Source organism: Cololabis saira, chromosome 17, assembly GCF_033807715.1.
Source record: "Cololabis saira isolate AMF1-May2022 chromosome 17, fColSai1.1, whole genome shotgun sequence".
Classification (NCBI taxonomy): domain Eukaryota; kingdom Metazoa; phylum Chordata; class Actinopteri; order Beloniformes; family Belonidae; genus Cololabis; species Cololabis saira.
Window position 1 is genome coordinate 38602389 of NC_084603.1, and position 20912 is coordinate 38623300.

The following is a 20912-nucleotide window of genomic DNA, read 5'->3' on the forward strand; positions in this document are numbered from 1 at the left end:
TCACTTACCTTCATACAATCTTAACTTTACTAAAGACAAAGTTTTTTTGTTTTTTTCTGCAATAGAAAGAAAAGGTAGTTTAAAAAAGGAAACACATCAACATTTGTCCCAATTTTAAGGAATAAAATGTCTTTAGGAGGGTCAACCCTCCCTAACCCGCCCTCTGACAATGATCCATCCAGCTATGTTTACTACTGCTCACGTTCACTACAAGATACATCAGTTGGAATAATGTATACAATTGTTCAATTAAAGAAAACAATAATTGAATTAGTCAAACTGATTAAAGTATCAAAGAGAAGGATTATTTCAGTAGTAAAACTCATACATGAACTGCAGTAAATAACAGCTGGATAGAACATTGTCAGGAGACCCTCCTAAAGCTCTGTATTTTTCTACTTTAAAGTAATCTACAGTCCTAATCAAATTCATCTACAATCATTCACTTACCTTCATACAATCAATCATTCACTTACCTTCATACAATCTTAACATTACTAAAGACAAAGTTTTTTTTTTTCTGCAAGGGAAAGAAAAGGTATGTGGAAGCAGCAGCCGGATGACCAGGGGGGGATACCGCAGGCATGTGGAAGCAGGATTTTCCTAATCTTTGATGATAACAAAACTTTCTTGTCCACCTTTGTTTTTCCTGCATCACAAGTAAGTACTCGGATCTTAAAAGAGTTCTACAATGTACTGTACTTGTCTCCATCTTCTCCTTGTGTACAAAAATAAAATAAATAAAATTTAAAAAAAGGATTTTCCTAATCTTTGATGATAACAAAACTTTCTTGTCCACTTTTGTCTTTCCTGCATCACAAGTAAGTACTCGGATCTTAAAAGAGTTCTACGATGTACTGTACTTGTCTCCATCTTCTTCTTGTGTACAAAAATAAAATAAATAAAATAAAAAAAAAGGATTTTCCTAATCTTTGATGATAACAAAACTTTCTTCTCTGCCTTGTCCACTTTTGTCTTTCCTGCATCACAAGTAAGTACTCGGATCTTAAAAGAGTTCTACAATGTACTGTACTTGCAACACACTATCCAATCTTTATGACAGTAGACCAACTATTGATCATAAATGATCTTCCATTCCTCCCATAAAGGTCCAAATTCACGTCCAACAATTCTTGCCAATCGGGAATTTTTCTTGCTATAGCTCTTCAGGTGTACGAGAATACATCTGGCAACTATTTCACTTACAGCTGATTCTGACACGGCTTGCATGACTTCCTCTTTTCTAACGTTAAGTGAGATGACAAGATATTGTAGAATTTTCATTGGTAGTTTTTTCCATAAATCTTCGGGAATGTCAAAATATTCTCCATTTATTTTATCCCAGACTTTCACAAACAACCGATCAAAAATGTCAAGGTTGCCGTCTGACAGATCTGACATTGAAAGGAGGTGTGCGATCACCTTCTCAACCACTTGTTCGACCGATGTTTTGATTTTTTCCGGGACCTGTTGAGATTCTTCCACCCAAGCCTCTCTTCGGGTACAGGATGTGATCATTGAGGGACTTTTTTCTTTTCTTGGGGCTTGACGTGCCGACAAAGAGACCGTTTCCAAGAGGGAAGACTTCTTGAAGTGCTGCTCAGCACAGGCTGCAATAATTTTGATGAAAGTCGACCTTTGTAGAACCATGAAAAAAAGAATATCGCTTTTTGTGCAGGAAAGTTCAGTGCAAAGACTCTTGAAAATTTTCCTGTGTAGTTTTTTGAACGCTGTTTCAGGAATGTCAAAATGTTGGTCCTTTACTTGAGCCCAGACATTTTCAAAGAGCAGATCCGATACTGATGTGAATTCTTCTGCGCCGCAAGATATAGATGAATTCATAGAGGCTAGCTCAGTCAGTTCCTTCATCACAAGTTTAACACACATCTTGAATTTCTCTTCTTTTTCCATGTCTTTTTGTTTTTCCACAGAACGGAGGTCGTCGTTCGGTTGAGACACAACTGCTTCATGAATTATGTTACCTGGCTGAACCTTGTTGCTTTTCTTAAAAAACCTCCTCATCTTACCAAAGGCTCCTCTTCTGTGAGATTTTTGTTGGCAATTCTCCATATCTTTTTTTATGATTTCCTCTACAACCATTGTAAACAAAAAGTTGTAAATTAATCAGAAATTGGTATCTTTGTTTCGGTAAAATATCCAAAAACCCGTCCTGTATCAGCGTTGATGCAGAATGAGCGTCGAAACCCCGAGCAGCCTTTATATAGTGGTGACGTCATTGGTCCGACGTGACGTCCGGCGTGACGTCAATGAACACCTGCTCTGGGCGGGACTTTCCCTACACGTTAATGTGTTGTGCTTTTTGTTTTGTTTCAAATGTTGCACATGTTAAAAAAAGGATTTTCCTAATCTTTGATGATAACAAAACTTTCTTCTCTGCCTTGTCCACTTTTGTCTTTCCTGCATCACAAGTAAGTACTCGGATCTTAAAAGAGTTCTACGGTGTACTGTACTTGCAACACACTATCCAATCTTTATGACAGTAGACCAACTATTGATCATAAATGATCTTCCATTCCTCCCATAAAGGTCCAAATTCACGTCCAACAACTCTTGCCAATCTGGAATTTTTCTTGCTATAGCTCTTCAGGTGTACGAGAATACATCTGGCAACAATTTCACTTACAGCTGATTCTGACACGGCTTGCATGACTTCCTCTTTTCTAACGTTAAGTGAGATGACAAGATATCGTAGAATCTTCATTGGTAGTTTTTTCCATAAATCTTCGGGAATGTCAAAATATTCTCCGTTTATTTTATCCCAGACTTTCACAAACAACCGATCAAAAATGTCAAGGTTGCCGTCTGACAGATCTGACATTGAAAGGAGGTGTGCGATCACCTTCTCAACCACTTGTTCGACTGATGTTTTGATTTTTTCCTGGACCTGTTGAGATTCTTCCACCCAAGCCTCTCTTCGGGTACAGGATGTGACTATTGAGGGACTTTTTTCTTTTCTTGGGGCTTGACGTGTCGACAAAGAGACCGTTTCCAAGAGGGAAGACTTCTTGAAGTGCTGCTCAGCACAGGCTGCAATAATGTTGATGAAAGTCGACCTTTGTAGAACCATGAAAAAAAGAATATCGCTTTTTGTGCAGGAAAGTTCAGTGCAAAGACTCTTGAAAATTTTCCTGTGTAGTTTTTTGAACGCTTTTTCAGGGATGTCAAAATGTTGGTCCTTTACTTGAGCCCAGACATTTTCAAAGAGCAGATCCGATATTGATGTGAATTCTTCTGCGCCGCAAGATATAGATGAATTCATAGAGGCTAGCTCAGTCAGTTCCTTCATCACAAGTTTAACAGACATCCTGAATTTCTCTTCTTTTTCCATTTCTTTATGTTCTTCCACAGAACGGAGGTCGTCGTTCGGTTGAGACACAACTGCTTCATGAATTATGTTACCTGGCTGAACCTTGTTGCTTTTCTTAAAAAACCTCCTCATCTTACCAAAGGCTCCTCTTCTGTGAGATTTTTGTTGGCAATTCTCCATATCTTTATTGATGATTTCCTCTACAACCATTGTAAACAAAAAGTTGTAAATTAATCAGAAATTGGTATCTTTGTTTCGGTAAAATATCCAAAAACCCGTCCTGTATCAGCGTTGATGCAGAATGAGCGTCGAAACCCCGAGCAGCCTTTATATAGTGGTGACGTCATTGGTCCGACGTGACGTCCGGCGTGACGTCAATGAACACCTGCTCTGTGCTTTTTGTTTTGTTTCAAATGTTGCAAATTTTAAATAAAAACAAAAAAAAACGTTCCCTACACGTTAATGTGTTGTGCTTTTTGTTTTGTTTCAAATGTTACAAATTTAAATAAAAACAAAAAAAAAAGTTCCCTACACGTGAAATTGTACACGTGACCTACACGTGACTGGTCACGTGGTTCGCTGTCAGCCTCGAAAGTTCCGAGCCGCGCTGTCGCGTTATGGCTGATTTATGGTTCCGCGTCACACCAACGCAGAACTACGGCGTAGTGTACGCGGCGACGCGCAACCTACGCCGTAGGCAACGCCGACGATTTAACGCGGAACCATAAATCAGGCTTAAGTCTATGGGACAGACAGCAGTGGGGTCGCTTTTGAACGTTAATATGAAAAAGAATCCGTACACAGGAACATTTACAACTAATATTGAATCCCTGTGAATACATCAAGACATTCATACTGCCCAGTGTCAGAAAACCTGCTCTCACACTGCAAAAACTCTAAATCCTAACAAGAATATTCATCTTATTTCTAGTTAAAATGTCTCATTTTTAGTAAAAAAATCTCATTGCATTTAAAACAAGAGTCATTACCAGAAAAATAACTTGTTATTTGACTATTTTCACCTGTTTCAAGTACATTTACACTTGAAATAAGTAGAAAAATCTGCCAGTGGAACAAGATTTATCAGATAAATCTTGTATTATTTTGCTTGTAATAAGAAGATAAATTACATTTATCTTCTCATTACAAGCAAAATAATCTTGTTCCACTGGCAGATTTTTCTACTTACCGGTATTTTAAGTGAAAATCTACTTGAAACAGGAGAAAATTGTTGTTTTCTCCAGTGATGAGTCTTGTTTTAAGTATAATGATATATATGATATAGAAGACAAAAAAATTAGACATTTTAACTAGAAATAAGACAAATATTCTTAAGCAGAGTTGAAGATGTTAGGATTCTTGTATTGTAATTGATGCTATATAAATAAAAACTGAATTTTAATTGAAATAGTAATTATTTCACTCAGGGAACTCACTCATTTCAGGGAACGGCCCTGGCGCCGTTCCTCTTCACTCTTTACACTGCTGACTTCTCCTACAACTCACCAACCTGTCACCTTCAAAAGTTCTCTGATGACTCTGCTATCGTTGGCCTCATCACTGATGAAGATGATAGCGAGTACAGAGAACTGTCCCAGGACTTTGTGGACTGGTGCCTGCAGAACCACCTCCAGATCAACGCGGGGAAAACCAAAGAACTGGTGGTGGATTTCCGCAGGTGTAATAAATCCCCCCCGACACCGGTGAACATCCAGGGAAAGGACATTGAGATGGTGACATCTTATAAGTACCTGGGTGTTCACCTCAACAATAAACTGGACTGGACTACTAATTCCTCTGCACTCCACAAAAAGGCCAGAGCAGACTCTATCTGCTCAGGAGGCTGAGGGCCTTTGGTGTGGAGGAAACACTCCTGAAAACATTTTATAACACTGTGGTGGCATCAGCCATTTTTTACGGAGTGGTCTGCTGGGGCAGCAACATCACAGCTGCAGACAGAAGGAGGCTGGACAAAACCATCAAAAGGGCCGGCTCTGTCGTGGGCTGCTCTCTGGACACAGTGCAGGTGGTGGGAGAGAGGAGGATGATGGCTAAGCTGTCATCCATGATGGAGAAGGACTCCCACCCCATGAAGGACACCTTCAGAGCGCTAGAGAGCTCCTTCAGCGACAGGCTCCTTCACCCTAGGTGTGTGAAGGAACGCTACAGAAGGTCCTTCCTCCCTGCAGCTGTGAGACTACACAACCAGCACTGCTCACAGTAGACCACAAACAACCTGACAATAAATGTACAAACCGGAAAAAAAAAAAAAAAAAAAAATGTGCAATACCATTCTCTGCAACGTGCATAAATAACATCTGTAAATACCCATCTGTTTTTCTTTTTGTAAACTAGTATTTTCTTATTTATTACTATTTTTATTCTCCTTCTTCTTATTATTAGGGCCCGAGCACCTTCAGTGCGAAGGCCCTATTGTATCTGTAGGAATTTTTTTTTTTTCTTTTTCTTTTTCTTTTTCTTCTGACAAAAGGAAGGCCTTTTTGCCCCCCTAAACGTGCCCAAAAAGTCACCAAATTTTGCACCCAAGCCAGGCCTGGCGAAAAATTTGATATTTAATGGTTTACATTAATGGGCGTGGAAAAATGGCTCAACAGCGCCCCCCGGAAAACTTTGTGCCTCAAGCCCCACAATACGGTTTGACGTACATGCACGAAAATCGCTACACACCTGTATCAATGCACAACTTAAAGAAAAGTCTCTTGGCGTCATGCCCGAAACCGAAAAGGAAGTCGGCCATTTTGAATTAATCGTGTCACTTTGGCGCAATTTATGCCATTCCTTCGGCAGTTAATACGGCCCGAACCGTAACGTTCCCCCAAGTGTGTTATACATCAAAATGTGCGTCTCCCTCCTGCGACCACACGCATTACTTTTCTCTTTCAAAAGCGTTACCGTGGCGACGCTAGACGCCAAAAAGCGCGCCCAACCTTCATCTGGTTGGTTTAGACAGAAAAAACTTTGCGCCTCAAGCCCCATAATACGGTTTGATGTACATGAACGAAAATTAGTACACTCCTGTATCATCGCAACTAAAAGAAAATTCTCTTGGCGCCATGGCCGAAACCGAACAGGAAGTCGGCCATTTTGAACATTCTGAATTAATTGCGTAATTTTGGAGCAATATATGCCATTCCTTCGAGAGTTAATTCAGCCCGAACCGTATCGTGAACCCAGATGTGTTATACATCAAAATGTGCGTCTCCATCCTGCGACTACACGCATTACTTTTCTCTTTCAAAAGTGTTACCGTGGCGACGCTAGACGCCAACAAGCGCACCCCCCCTTCATCTGATTGGTCCATATTTGATAGTTCCCCAAAAGGCACCAAATTTGGCATGCAAGCCAGGCCTGGCGATAAATTTGATATTTCATGGTTTGCATTAATGGGCGTGGCAAAATGGCTCAACAGCGCCCCCCGGAAAACTTTGTGCCTCAAGCCCCACAATACGGTTTGACGTACATGCACGAAAATCGCTACACACCTGTATCATGGCACAACTTAAAGAAAAGTCTCTTGGAGCCATGGCCGAAACCGAACAGGATGTCGGCCATTTTGAATAAATTGTGTCATTTTGGCGAAATTTATGCCATTCCTTCGGCAGTTAATTCAGCCCGAACCGTAACGTGCACCCAGGTGTGTTATACATCAAAATGTGCGTGTACATCCTGCGACACCACGCATTACTTTTCTCTTTCAAAAGTGTTACCGTGGCGACGCTAGACGCCAAAAGGCGCGCCCCCCCCTTCATGTGATTGGTCCATATTTGATAGTTCTCCAAAAGTCACCAAATTTTGCATGCAAGCCAGACTTGGCGATAAATTTGATATTTCATGGTTTGCATTAATGGGCGTGGCCTAACGGCTCAACAGCGCCCCCTAGAATACTTTTATCTGCCATAACTTTTGAATGGTTTGACATAGGAAGTTGTGGGTGGTGTCATAGGACTCTATAATGAGTCCTTAAGCTTTGTTGGCCTTAATTAGCCCCGCCCCTTCTTCTGATTGGTTGTCCCGATTTTCTGCTATAACTTTTGAATGGTTTGACATAGAGAGTCCTGAGTGGTGTCATCAGATTCTTTATGGAGTCCTTGACCTTCATTGGCCTGAATTAGCCCCGCCCCTTCTTCTGATTGGTTGTCCCTTTTTTCTGCTATAACTTTTGAATGGTTTGACATAGGAAGTCGTGGGTGGTGTCTTTTCTGATATGCTTATGGGGGGCGGTGGCCGTGAGTGCGAGGGCCCGTTCATCGCTGCTTGCAGCTTTAATTATTATTATTATTGTATATACTGTTTATAGTGTTTTTTACTTTCTATTATTATTATTATTGTGTGATATTGATGCCTCTTGTGTTTTGCACTATCCCCTTTGCTGCTGTAATCTGGAAATTTCCCCTCTGGGGGACTATTAAAGGATTTCTTATTCTTATTCTTATTCTTATTCTTAATCTTCTGATTAGTGGATGACCCACTCTAGCTCCTGAACCACAGACGCCTCTTATAGGGCTTTATGCATATACCGCGTACCCTACGCCGTAGGCTCTGCGTTGGTGTAACGCGGAGCCATAAATCAGCCTTTACTGATCGCGTCAGTGCGTAAGTTTAGGCCATTATGTGAATTTTATATTAAATTAAATAGTTTGGGGAAACTGGCTTCACATCCATTTTCTTATTAATATGATGCTTTCCAATACAGACTACTTGTCACTGAATGATTTATTTATTATGTTACCCAGGTGGGCAGAAAAGAACCTGGAAAGAGGTCAAAATGTATTTTTTTCGGATATCATGTCTCCCATATGGGCCTTTTATTGTCATGCTCCAACGAGATGCATCTATTTTAAACCTGAAAGCTGAAGTGAAAATTGTGTGTATTTCTCCCAAACTATAAGTTTTGGAATATTACTTTTTTAAGGATTATATTAAGATAATTTAAGGCAACTATAAGTTTAATTTTTATTTTATCTAAACTTAAAACATTTAAAAATATCAGTAAAATATTTTCGGGTAATCAGTTACAACTTATTAGGGTTTACAGTGTATGGATGGAGAAGGTTACTCAAATAAATCAGGGATTCTGCTGAAAAACGGTAGCGCTCTCGCAAATACTCATCGGGGAAAGATAAAATGTCATACCGTGGTCTTATCACCCTCTCACGGTGAATTTCACGGACAATTTGGGCTTCTATGTGTAACAAGTTGCAGCAGCCCTCCTGAAGTTGCGCTTAAATACCCGAACATAGCGGGGTTATCTGAACAAAACCTGAACAAAACCGGCATAAAAGCTAGGCTACCCCCTACCAGGTTAGGTTCAGAGCCTATGTTACCATGGTAACTTACGTAACCTGACCCTTTTGGAACGAAAAACCCAGGTTTACCATTTACCCTGGGGTAACATATCCAGTTTAGCCAGTAAACCTCCTTCTTGGATTAATACCCCCCAGGATGACTGAGTGGAAGCAGGATCTGGTTTATTTATATTATTTATTTTTGCAGCTTTACTATTCAGAGAGGTCAGATTCTTGGCAAGTACGTTGTCTAGTTGTTCTCCGGGTCCACGTACCTGAAAGAGAAACACATTTAATATGGTTTATTATGGTTTTATCTGGAACGCGTTTCCCCTCCGTTTGTTGTTGCAGTGCAATTATTCGTCCAGCAGATGGCGACATTTTCCCGAATCAGCCGCCTCCCCGCCGACCGCTGTTCTTCTCTGTGGGGGGAGGCGGGGAGCGGTTCGGGGAAATGTCGCCATCTGCTAGACAAATAATTGCACCGCAACAAGAAAGGGAGGGGAGGCTAATTTGCATTAGTGTCTATGTATCTCTCACTGGCACATCTTATCTTTGGACTAATCTCTGTGTTTGTTGGTTTCTCTCTGTATTTTGTGTCAGGCTGACAGAGGCTGTGGTCTGCCCTTGATGACTCGGGTTCTACCAGAAACTAGACTAAATTAGGGTGGTATAAAACAAATTCACTTGAATTTCATTGATTAATGCTTCATTCAAATGCCAATATTGATAAAGTCGTGTCTGTAGTGTTTTTGGAAAGACGCCCAGGTGAAAGTCTGCCAGCAAACACCTTCATCTGCCCTGAAGGCAGAAGAGGAGCAATGTGGGAGGGTCCGTAAAACCTGATAATCTGGTAACGTGAGATATGATGATGGGTTTCATGCATCAGGACGAAGGCTGCAGTACTTCTGGAGAGGCTGCAAAGATGGAGCAGCTGCTGTTTGTGCTCGTAGCTCTTGTCCTAGTTTCTTTCTCCAGTGGACAAGACTTTTGCCATCAGAAGAAGTGTCCTTCCTACCAAGTTGAGGAGACCAACAAGGTGAGCTCACACGCCAGTGCTCACGGTGCCTTCCTTTAGGAGTATTATTAAGAGATTTGCTCCTCCTGTGTGCAGGATTTTGAGGTGCGTCTTTACGCCGCCACTGACTGGATTACCACCAAAGTGGACGGGAAAGCAGCCACTGAAGTCGTTGCTGCGAGCCAGAGACTGAAGAATTTCTGTGAAAGACAGAAGGAAGCAGGTGGGTCAAGATCTGTAACCTCAGACTATTTAGTTTAGTTTATTGTTCCTTTCAATTTACACAAAACAAATAACCCAAAGTACAGGTGTAAATATATATATATATATATATATATATATATATATACATACATATATATATGTATATATATATATATATATATATATATATATATATATATATATATATATATATAGGACTGTCTCAGAAAATTTAAATATTGTGATTTTCTGTAATGCAATTAAAAAAACAAAAATGTCGTACATTCTGGATTCATTACAAATCAACTGAAATATTACAAGCCTTTTATTATTTTAATATTGCTGATCATGGCTTACAGTTTAAGGAAACTCAAATATCCTATCTAAAAAAATTACAATATTCAGCAATATTAAAATAATAAAAGGCTTGCAATATTTCAGTTGATTTGTAATGAATCCAGAATGTATGACATTTTTGTTTTTTTAATTGCATTACAAAAAATAAAGAACTTTATCACAATATTCTAATTTTCTGAGACAGTCCTGTATATACAATTTTAACTAAAAACCAAGGACCAAAAGGTGTAGACTGAAGCCTAAGCTTATGACGCCTACCCTTTACACAAGAAAAAAAAAGTTAGCTTTTATAAACTAATGCATTTGGGGTTTAGAGAATGAAACAAAATACATAAATAAATCCATATGACAAGTTGTCCGAGTATAAACAAAATAACTGAACACAAACATACAGCATATTCCAAGTATCATTACTAAATATCATTCCATACAGTATATATATATATATATATATATATATATATATATATATATATATATATAAGCACATATAAACACATACACATACTGTACTTACACAAACACACGCATACTGTATATATATATATATATATATATATATATATACATATGTATATATATATATATATATATATATATATATATATATACATACATACATACATACATACATACATACATACATACATACATATACATATCAAACTTAGTTTTATATGTATTAATCAGTTTGTATTTATAGGAGCTTTTGAATTGTAATAACATGCTACATATTTTCATTTCTGTATCTCAGCTGTTCCACAGATTTACTGTCACTGAGATCATCGTTGTTTAACGTTGGTTCTTGTCTTTGTTTTCCTGAACATAAATGTTCCTCTTAGTTCATATTGGCTAACTCTGCTTTGGAAGTCTTAATATTTGTGTTTGTGATGTGAAGATTGACATCACTCAGCACTGCAGGAGTAACTGTATTACTGTGAAACACATGACCTCAGGGGGAAAGATAGTATGTAAAAGGATAGATTTACTCTCAGTATTCCTAAAGAAAAAATATTCAATGTGTTGAGACTAAAGTCTGAAAGCATATTGGATATATGATTTTTCTTTGTCAGAAATATTTTATTTCTTTAAACAATATATCCTGGTTTGTTTTCTTAAAACGGGTTTAATTTTCCAGTAACACGAGCTTTCGTTTTCTGTTCAGACCTTGGAAGTATCAGAGCTAACGTGTCTTCTTTTGTTTAGTTTAAACCAGTTTGACCTTGTTTTGGTTTTGAACCAAGACCAACACACTGGCACAAAACCAGGGGAGACGCCGACTATATGAACACATGAGGGCAATGAGGAGCCGGTGAACACAATCAGGAATCAGGAAAGACAATCAGACCGGTGACACATGAGGAAGGGCAAGTGACCTGAAACGAGAAGAGAGTTACTTCTCTCAAAATAAAACAGGAAATAACAAGACAAAAAAGACCCAAGACAAGACAAGCCCACCATGGTGTGACACACCTGAGCCCCTACCTGCCACCTGTGCTCCTTCACCAGATATAAACCCACTTCTTCCACCCTGATTGTCTGTTTTAGCTCCATGCAAAGCCTTCTACCCGTTTTCTCTGGATTGTCTTGTTGGTTTCGACCCTGCCTGTTCCTTACTACTCCTTTCGTGCCTGAAGGTTTCTAAAGATTGAGTTATGGTTCTGTGTCAAAACGACGCCGTGCCTACGGCGTGTGGTACGCGTCGACGCAGACCACACGCCGTCACTGACGCCGTCACTGACGTCACCTCCCAAAAATTGTAACTACGCTTCGAGGCGACGCAGACCACACGCAGACGGAGAGGGCTGTGATTGGTTCGCTTGGTAGCAACGCATTTCCGGTTTCCGGTTTGAAGCAGTCGTGAACTTTCAGGGCTCTTTTCTTCGTGTATGTGTGATTTTTTTTTGTTTTGTTTTTTTTTGCACAATAGTTGTCCCTATCTCTTTGATTTACTGTGACCGGAAAAAGTCGGATAAACCATTCAGGAAAAGATCGCTAACTAGCGGTCACGGGGGGTACTGCACCGCGGCAAAATGGAGTGACGGAGAAGTCCGAAGGGTTCATGACGGTGTCACGGTGACGGCGTGTGCTCTGCGTTGGGTTGACGCAGAACCATAATTCAGGCTTAAGAAGGACTGATTTTTGGCCTGCTCAGGTTGTGGACTACCACGTTCAGCTTTGGCTTGTACCACCTTATTTTTGGCTAATATATTGAACTGTTCCCCCGACCTCGACCTGTGCTATTCTTGGGTTCAACCTCACGCCCATCGGTGTATAAAGTCTACCCATCGTGTCCAACCCTGTTTGTGTCTTGCAGGTCAGGAGATCCAGGACGCCTGGCCTGCACTGCTCACGGTGACAGGCGATGAAGATAACCCTGACGTGTCCATGTCCTGGTTCGTCCATCCGGGATTAAAACCAGAAATCCTTGACACATCAGTCACTCTTCAGCACAGAGATGCAACCACCGTGTATGTCAGGTGAGGTCCAGTGAAGATTTGAGGATGGACAAGAATGGTACAGGCAAGACAGACATGAAAGTAAATGACAACTCTAACCATAAAGGTTCTTCTTCTTCTTTAAGGTCGTTCGGTGGGATGCCAAGCATAGAAAGCGGTCGGGAAAATGCCAAGATTCTTCGTGAGGCCTTGGCTGAAGCTGGAAAAGCTTACAATTCCAACTCTTTTGTCGGAGCTGCCTATGACTCATATTTCTCACTTACTCATCACAATGAAATCTGGATCTACGCTGCCTGACACCAGATGAGGCTTCAACCAAACCCGTGCTGCGCATCATATGATCATCATACTTTTGCTTCAGCTAATACTCCTTGTTCCTTCTTCCTTCTTCCTTCTCAAATCTTACTTGCAAGATAGGGCCTTTTTTGTGTCAATTGGAAACCATGAGTCTAAGAGAACCAACATCTCATGTGGGGTTCCTCAAGGGTCCATTCTCGGACCGCTTCTATTCAACATCTATATGTTACCCCTAGCTCAGATTATGGAACATCATAACATTTCCTACCATACTTATACCGATGACACACAGCTCTATATTTCAGTGTCACCACATGACTACAGTCCCCTACTCTCATTGAGTAACTGTATTCATCAAATCAATGAGTGGATGTGCCAGAATTTTCTCCAGCTAAATGCAGAAAAGACAGAGGTGATCATTTTTGGCCCTAACAATGAAAGGGAAAGATCAGCGCTCACCTTGGCTCCATGTCATTGACAGCTACAAATCAAGCCAGAAATCTTGGTGTAATTATTGACTCAGACCTGAACTTCAACAGCCATCTAAAGTTTATCACTAAATCTGCCTATTACCACCTGAAAAACATTGCTAGAATTAAGGGGTTTCTGTCTAAACAAGACATGGAAAAACTTATTCATGCATTCATTTTCAGTAGGTTGGATTATTGCAATGGCATCTTTACAGGCCTGAACAAGAAATCTCTCAGGCAGCTGCAGCTGATCCAGAACGCTGCCGCCAGAGTCGTGAAATGTGCTATACAAATAAACTTGCCTTGCCTTTATGTTGTTCCAATAAACCGCTGAGAAACCACCTGTGTTAGTTTCACCTCGCTGCATTCCTTCTGAAAATAATATGCTGTACCCAGCAGACAGGTGGTTAGGCTGGAAACTGTTTCATCTGAGTTCTGGTATTTACCAGCTGTTATGTAATGCTGAAAATGAACCATCTTTCCATTCGTTTTGTGTTCACACATGATCTTGTTTAATCACTTGACTGCTCCTGCTTGTTGCAACGTAAAAGGAAATTAAAGACATACCAATACAACGTTTCTGTACGTGAAACTATACATTTGATGTTTGGAGATGTTTTATCTGGTATGTTCATGTTATTGTTTAACTAATGAACAGGAAGTTTATCCAAAGTCTTCCCTGAAGGAAATTCTTGAAGGTTTCCCGTTCAGGTAACTACTAGTAGAACCGGTTGTTGCAGGAGCCAAGACGTGCAGCTTGGGGGTTTTGTTATTCACTTCAGAGTAAAGTCATCTGCAAACTTCAATACACCCCCGCCCTCCTCCATATACATGTGTTTACAGGACTGTCTCAGAAAATTAGAATATTGTGATTTTCTGTAATGCAATTACAAAAACAAAAATGTCATACATTCTGGATTCATTACAAATCAACTGAAATATTGCAAGCCTTTTATTATTTTAATATTGCTGATCGTGGTTTACAGTTTAAGAAAACTAAAATATCCTATCTCAAAAAATTTGAATATTCTGAGAATCTTAATCTTAAACTGTAAGCCATGATCAGCAATATTAAAATAATAAAAGTCTTGCAATATTTCAGTTGATTTGTAATGAATCCAGAATGTATGAGGTTTTAGTTTTTTTAATTGCATTACAGAAAATAAAGAACTTTATCACAATATTCTAATTTTCTGAGACAGTCCTGTATACACATATGTATATATACACAGGGTCAAACGATGTGTCTAGGCAACTGAGGTTCTGAAACAGGACTTCATCGGACTGTGAGGTCTCTGTGTTCATCAGTGGACCTGTACCACTCGTCAGAGGAGGAGCGGAAAGATTCAGCAGGTTGTCGGCACTGAATAAATGTCTTGTATCTGTATGTGTTGTATCTGCTGACCACTCAGTGCATTTTATTAGCTGTATGGGTATCCAAAGACATCAATTCAATCCTACTCTCTCAACCATGTGCAAGATAGAAATTGGTACCCTAACTCCTTGTTTTTGGTCATGTTGTAAACTGCAAATGTATTGGTCTAATGTGCTATATGAAATAGAAAAGATAGGGTTTAAAACTGGAGATGGACCCCATATCTCTCATATTGGGCTTCCCAAGACAACACTCAACATCAAAACATAATCAGAGGCTGTATTGTATTCTTACTTATGCAGCGGGTAAGAATATTTGGTAACACTTTCTAGAAAGGGAGGAGTTCCAGGCATGTCCCTCCTCCCTAGGGAGGTGTTCCAGGCATGTCCCTCCTCCCTAGGGAGGTGTTCCAGGCATGTCCCTCCTCCCTAGGGAGGAGTTCCAGGCATGTCCCTCCTCCCTAGGGAGGTGTTCCAGGCATGTCCCACCGGGAGGAGACCCCGGGGAAGACCCAGGACACGCTGGAGAGACTATGTCTGGCCTGGGAACGCCTCGGACTCCCCCCGGAGGAGCTGGAGGAAGTGTCTGGGGTGAGGGAAGTCTGGGCATCTCTGCTGAGGCTGCTGCCCCCGCGAACGGATAAGCGGCGGACGATGGATGGATGGATGGATGGACAATTTTTTTTTAAATACACTGACTAGCGCTTTAAGGGCCCGATTTACTAAGATCCTAAATAAAAAGTACTAAATTGCGTGTGCACTGAAAAAGTTTGCACGTGCTGTTGTTGTGTGTTTTGCGGGAGATCAACTAAGATTGCGTGCGCAATTGATAACAGGTGCAAACCTCAGTATTTAAATGAGGTGTTGCGTGTCTTACGGTTTGCGGCGCAAACTTTGCGCCATGGAGAGTCTGGATGGAAAGCAGGATAAAGTCGCAAGCGCAAAATGAAATTTGATGAGTTGGAGTTACAGAGATATTAGTGGAAGAGGCAAATTGTTGTGCCGTATTCAGCACCCCTGCCGTGAAAAGCACCCCCTCGTATATTCAATGATAAGTAGACCAAGCAAAAAAACAACACACTGACACTTCAATATATTTATATATACACTCACACAAACACATACTTAGGAGTTTATATTATATATATTTACAAATATTATGGAAGACAACACAGTAAGCAGGCTATTAATTAATGACATCAATAACCATTTACCCGATTTTTGTTATCTGTGACTGTGATTGTGGGAAAGTATGACTATTGTGGAATCAATGAGCGCATTTAAACATGAATCATTAACACAAAACTGGACGCTAAACAAAACGTGACACGGAATGAGAATATAATTTTTGTCAGACGAGGGGGTGCTTTTCACGGCAGGGGTGCTGAATACGGCACAACACCGGGGTATGACAACTGCAGAACAAGTATAGGCGCACAATAAGAAACACTTTTTTCTCCATGAAAACACGTGATTTATTTATTATCACAAATAAAAAAATGAATGTGCCTCCTGTGGCAACCTTTTGCTGAATAATACTCGATTTAACATTCAAATAAAATATTTCTCCTTTTGCATGTGGAGATTAGCACCTTCCTTTTGAACGTATTAAATACAGACGCAATCACAATCCCCGCAATTACTTTCAGGCTTGGTAAATCTCATTGCGCGTGGTAAATGGACCAATTTGCATCTTCCCCTCCCAGTATTTAGCGATTTCTGGCGGGTACGCCCCATATTGATTATTCATCAGGGCAAAAGTACTAAATGAATTGCGTGTGCTATTTTGCGCATTTGAGAGGCGCAGTCCTCTTTGCACGCTGTTAGTAGATCAGCTGGCACTTTGGTTTGCGGGTGCTGTCAAGTTTGCACACGTTTTTACGCACGCAAACCTTTAGTAAATCAGGCCCTAAGTGTCCAAGAAAAGTGCAATATAAATGTAATCCATTATTATTATAACTATCTCAAGACTAGATTCAAAACGATCCTTTTTGATAAAGCTTAGACATTAGCTATATTCCCTTAATATATATATATATATATATATATATATATATATATATATATATATATATATATATATATATATATATATATATATATACATATATATATATATATATTGATGACATGATTCGTAGAAGAGGAATTTGTGATTGCGTTGCAGCATGTTTTTTCTATTTAGTATGTTTGTTTTTTTTATTTTTAAACTTCAGGAACGCTTTAGCTTTGATGTAAATAACTTTATTGGTGCTGGGAACATTGGGCAGTCATACCACATGTCATGTCCACATATTGCTGAGCCCACCAACATAAAGTCTCACAGTTAAACATGTTTACGCCCCCAAACAAAAATGCATATCAGCTTAATAGAACTCTGAACTCTGAACAGGGAAAACTGGCAAACCATCGGGAACCATAAGGGAAAAGAACCAAATGTTTTCTTTAAAGTTATGCTTTTATCATTTGTGTCAGAAAAGTTTAAGATTATAAATAACTGTCTTTAACATCAGAAACTGAATTCCATATGAACACAAAATATTTTTAAGTATATAGTGGGAGAAAAAGAAAATGTAAAAGTGAAAAGAAAAAAAAACTGAAGCAACAACTAGGACTTGTCTGGCGTCCTCCAGCTGCTGCTGCTGCTGCTGCTGCCGCTGCCTGCAAGGCTGGAACTCCTGGACGTAGTGTGAGAGCGCGGGGGGGTGACAGATATATCCAAGCCCAGGTCTACCACCTTCAGCGCGGGGGGGGAGAGTGGAGAGACCCGGGGGCTGCCACTGGCAGAGGAACCAGGATACCTGCAGTACAAAGACACCAAAGATTCAAATGTACAGTCTTCACTTCCCTTCAGTTTGATGTGGTTAGAGACAACGATAGAGCAGCAGTAAGATCCACCATGGAGGTGAAGGAGGAGACAGCTGGGAGGTCCGTTTGGCTGAGGTGAGGAGGAGCTGAGAACCAGGTTCAGGCTCCACACTTCCATCCACCTGATCCTCCTCCTGCCTGAAGCCTGTGCTCTTTGTCATCTCTGATCACACATCTAGTCCACTGTTCTGTTGGACTTGCTCTCCAGATTTTCCTGCACACCTCCCTTTAGTACTAGTTCCCTCCCTGAAGGCTCTTGTCTTCGTGTTGATTCGCTCACTCAGGTCCCTGGTGATTCAGGGTTTATTATTGGAGAACAGGGATCAGCAACCCGCGGCTCTAGAGCCGCATGCGGCTCTTTAGCGCCGCCCTAGTGGCTCCTGGAGCTTTTTCAAAAATGTTTGACCTTTTTTTTCCCTTTTTTTCTTCTTTTTTTCTCTTTTTTTCCTTTTTTCTCTTCTTTTTTCTTCTTTTTTTCTTCTTTTTTCCTTTTTTTCTCTTTTTTTCTTCCTTTTTCCTTTCCTTTTTTAATGACATTTCGACTTTTTTCTCGACATTTCGACTTTTTTCTCGACATTTCGACTTTTTTCTCAAAATTTTGACTTTTTTCTCGACATTTGTACTTTTTTCTCAACATTTCAACTTTTTTCTCGAGATTGTACTTCAACATTAATCTCGACATTTTGACTTTTTTCTCGACATTTAGACTTTTTTCTCGACGTTTGACTTTTTCCTCAAAATTTTGACTATTTCCTCGACATTTTGACTTTTTTCTCAACATTTCGACTTTTTTCTTGACATGTTGACCTTTTTCTCGACAACTGACTAACTGTTTAAATGTTGGATGCTGCTCAGTGAAACACATAAAACTGAATTCCTGACGCTCTGGCTGGGTGTTAGTTGGTGCTCTAAACCCATCCGTCTAATTTGTTGCCCACATTGATCAAGGGAAAACATTTTTTAAACTTCCTCTTTCTCTCTCTCTGTTTTTCCTCTTGCAACATACATGATGTCTCCTCTTCAACTCATCTGGGATTTGGGGTTTCAATCTCGGTATTATCTGACTTTTAGAAATGTCGCTCTGCGGCTCCCACTCGTCAAAAAACCTCTCGTTACTATGGTTACTAATCCTAACTGGTGGCAAAAGGTTTCCAAATTTCCAGTGGAAACTGCTAGAGGGGCACAGCGTCCAAACCGGAATAGAGAGTAATTTAAAACATTTTCAAGGATAAAAAGACAACAAAAAAACTCTCAAAAACCAGTAATACTTTTGCAACAAGCAAAATTCAGCTCTCAAAAATGGGGTCTAGAGCAGCGGTCTGCAACCCAAAATGTTGAAAGAGCCATATTGGACCAAAAACACAAAAAACAAATATGTCTGGAGCCGCAAATAATGAAAAGTCTTGTATAAGCCTTAGAATGAAGAAACACATGCTGCATGTTTCTATATTAGTTATAACTGGGAGAAGTTTTTTTTTTCATTGTGCACTTCCAAGAAAAAAGTGGAAATGTCGAGAAAAAAGTGGAAATGTCGAGAAAAAAGTCGAAATGTCGAGAAAAAAGTCGAAATTTTGAGATTAATGTTGAAGTACAATTTCGAGAAAAAAGTCGAAATGTCAGGAAAAAGTTTGAAATGTCGAGAAAAAAGTCGAAATGTCGAGATTAAAAAGGAAGAAAAAAAGAAAAAAAAAGGTCAAACATTTTTGAAAAGGCTCCAGGCTGGAGCAGAGGTTTCATCATAAATGTTTCCTCATGAATGTACTGAGTCTGACCTGAGAGAGGCCGAGCTGGGGGCCGAGTTCATGGTGGAGCTCCGGCGGCCGGCAGGAGTGGGGGGAGGAAACGGAGGAGGCAGACCGGCCTGAGAGGAGCAGCAGAAAGAAACATTAGATTTTTTTTTTTTAACTTCTTTTTATTTCTTTTAACAAGTTTAGACATATAGTGCAGTCTTAAAGCCAAAAATACAGCAAGGGTGTCAGCATGAAGTAGTCCGTGGGTTTCTGCATCTGTTCATTGTCCGTGTGTCACATAATCCCTATGAGGATGAGTAGTCCATAGGCAGAGGGGGTATGAGTGCACATGTACCACAGTGCACAATTAAGAGAGAAAAACCACAAATAAAAAAAAATTAATAAAAAAAAAATCAAGAATACCACAACAAAAGAAAGTCACTTCTCACATATAGCAGATCACATCAGTTGAGGAAATATGAAATAATTGGCGACCATTTAATCGAGAAGACATCCATTTTTAAATGTAGCCTTGCTGTTATGTTTTCCATGTAGAAAATCTCCTTAACCTTCTCCTTCCATTGGGTCACTGTGGGGGGCTGGGGCTTCAGCCATGAGACCGTGATCATCTTCTTAGCAGAAACAAGAAGGACTCTCAATAACAATCTTTGATTATCATCTAGATCTTCTGGTAATATTTCTAGTATAAAATAAGATGGCTCTAAAGGTAGTTCAACATTTAGACATCCCTTAATTTCATCTTTTACGTTTTGCCAGAATCCTAGTAGTTTTGGGCAATCAAATAGAATGTGGGTATGATCTCCTACTAGCCCACAGCCCCTCCAACACTGATCTGAGGTGCGAGCAAATTTCGACGTGATAAGAGGGGTCCTAAAGAATCTCATCTTAATTTTCCACTCAAATTCCTTCCACATGGGGCTATTTGTCGTTTTATGTCCCTCCCTGCATGATGTTTCCCAATTTTCATCTGAAATTATGGTGTTCATCTCTAATTCCCATTTTTCCTTGATGTCCAGGCTGTTATCTGTTAGTTCTTCCTGTAGTATTCTATATAGGTGTGATATTATCTTTTTCTTAATTTTCCCCTTAATCGTTTGCATAAAAAACTGTTCTATATTGGATGGCAAAGCAGTTATTGCATCCCATTCTTTGTGTTTCTGTAAATAGTGCCTTAGTTGAAGGTACTTAAAAAAGTCATGGGTTGGAAGATTGTGTTTGCGTTGTAGCTGTTCAAAAGACATCAGGACTTCTCCTTCAAATAGTTGATCCAGTAAGATTAAACCATTCTCTTCCCACTTCTTGAACCTTATGTCTAGTGTAGAGGGGAGAAAATCCACATTATGTGCAATTCTCATTACTCTAGATATCGAGGTGGGGAGTTTCATCTTTTTTCTCACCCTTGACCATACTTTTAAAGTAGTTTTCACCCACTGGTTTGGCATTTTGTTCTTCCCCCAGATTTCACAACTCGTGAATGGAA

At 39.9% G+C, this 20912-nt stretch overlaps 2 protein-coding genes across 2 annotated transcripts in view; one reads left to right on the forward strand and one right to left on the reverse strand.

Moving 5' to 3' along the window:
* The first annotated feature begins 9538 nt into the window (after nt 1–9538).
* soul2 (heme-binding protein soul2) lies at nt 9539–14275 on the forward strand. Its single transcript, XM_061745099.1, has 4 exons — nt 9539–9673; nt 9749–9875; nt 12531–12693; nt 12798–14275. The coding sequence occupies exons 1-4, from the start codon at nt 9560–9562 to the stop codon at nt 12967–12969; spliced, it is 576 nt and encodes a 191-aa protein (XP_061601083.1). The 5' UTR covers nt 9539–9559; the 3' UTR covers nt 12970–14275.
* A 3146-nt stretch (nt 14276–17421) lies between these two features.
* Nucleotides 17422–20912, reverse strand: part of ccdc39 (coiled-coil domain containing 39) — a 30391-nt gene continuing 26900 nt past the window's right edge. Inside the window, 2 exon segments of the mRNA XM_061745174.1 lie at nt 17422–17614; nt 19454–19542. Of these exon segments, the coding sequence (XP_061601158.1) occupies nt 17422–17614; nt 19454–19542 (282 nt within the window).

What these genes read in the sequence shown, in the direction of transcription:
- soul2 (XM_061745099.1), top strand. Translation starts at nt 9,560, where the DNA reads ATGGAGCAGCTGCTGTTTGTGCTCGTAGCTCTTGTCCTAGTTTCTTTC. An exon ending in TGAAAGACAGAAGGAAGCAG is followed by an intron (nt 9,876 to 12,530) that starts GTGGGTCAAGAT and finishes TGTGTCTTGCAG; the next exon opens with GTCAGGAGATCCAGGACGCC. An exon ending in GCAACCACCGTGTATGTCAG is followed by an intron (nt 12,694 to 12,797) that starts GTGAGGTCCAGT and finishes TTCTTCTTTAAG; the next exon opens with GTCGTTCGGTGGGATGCCAA.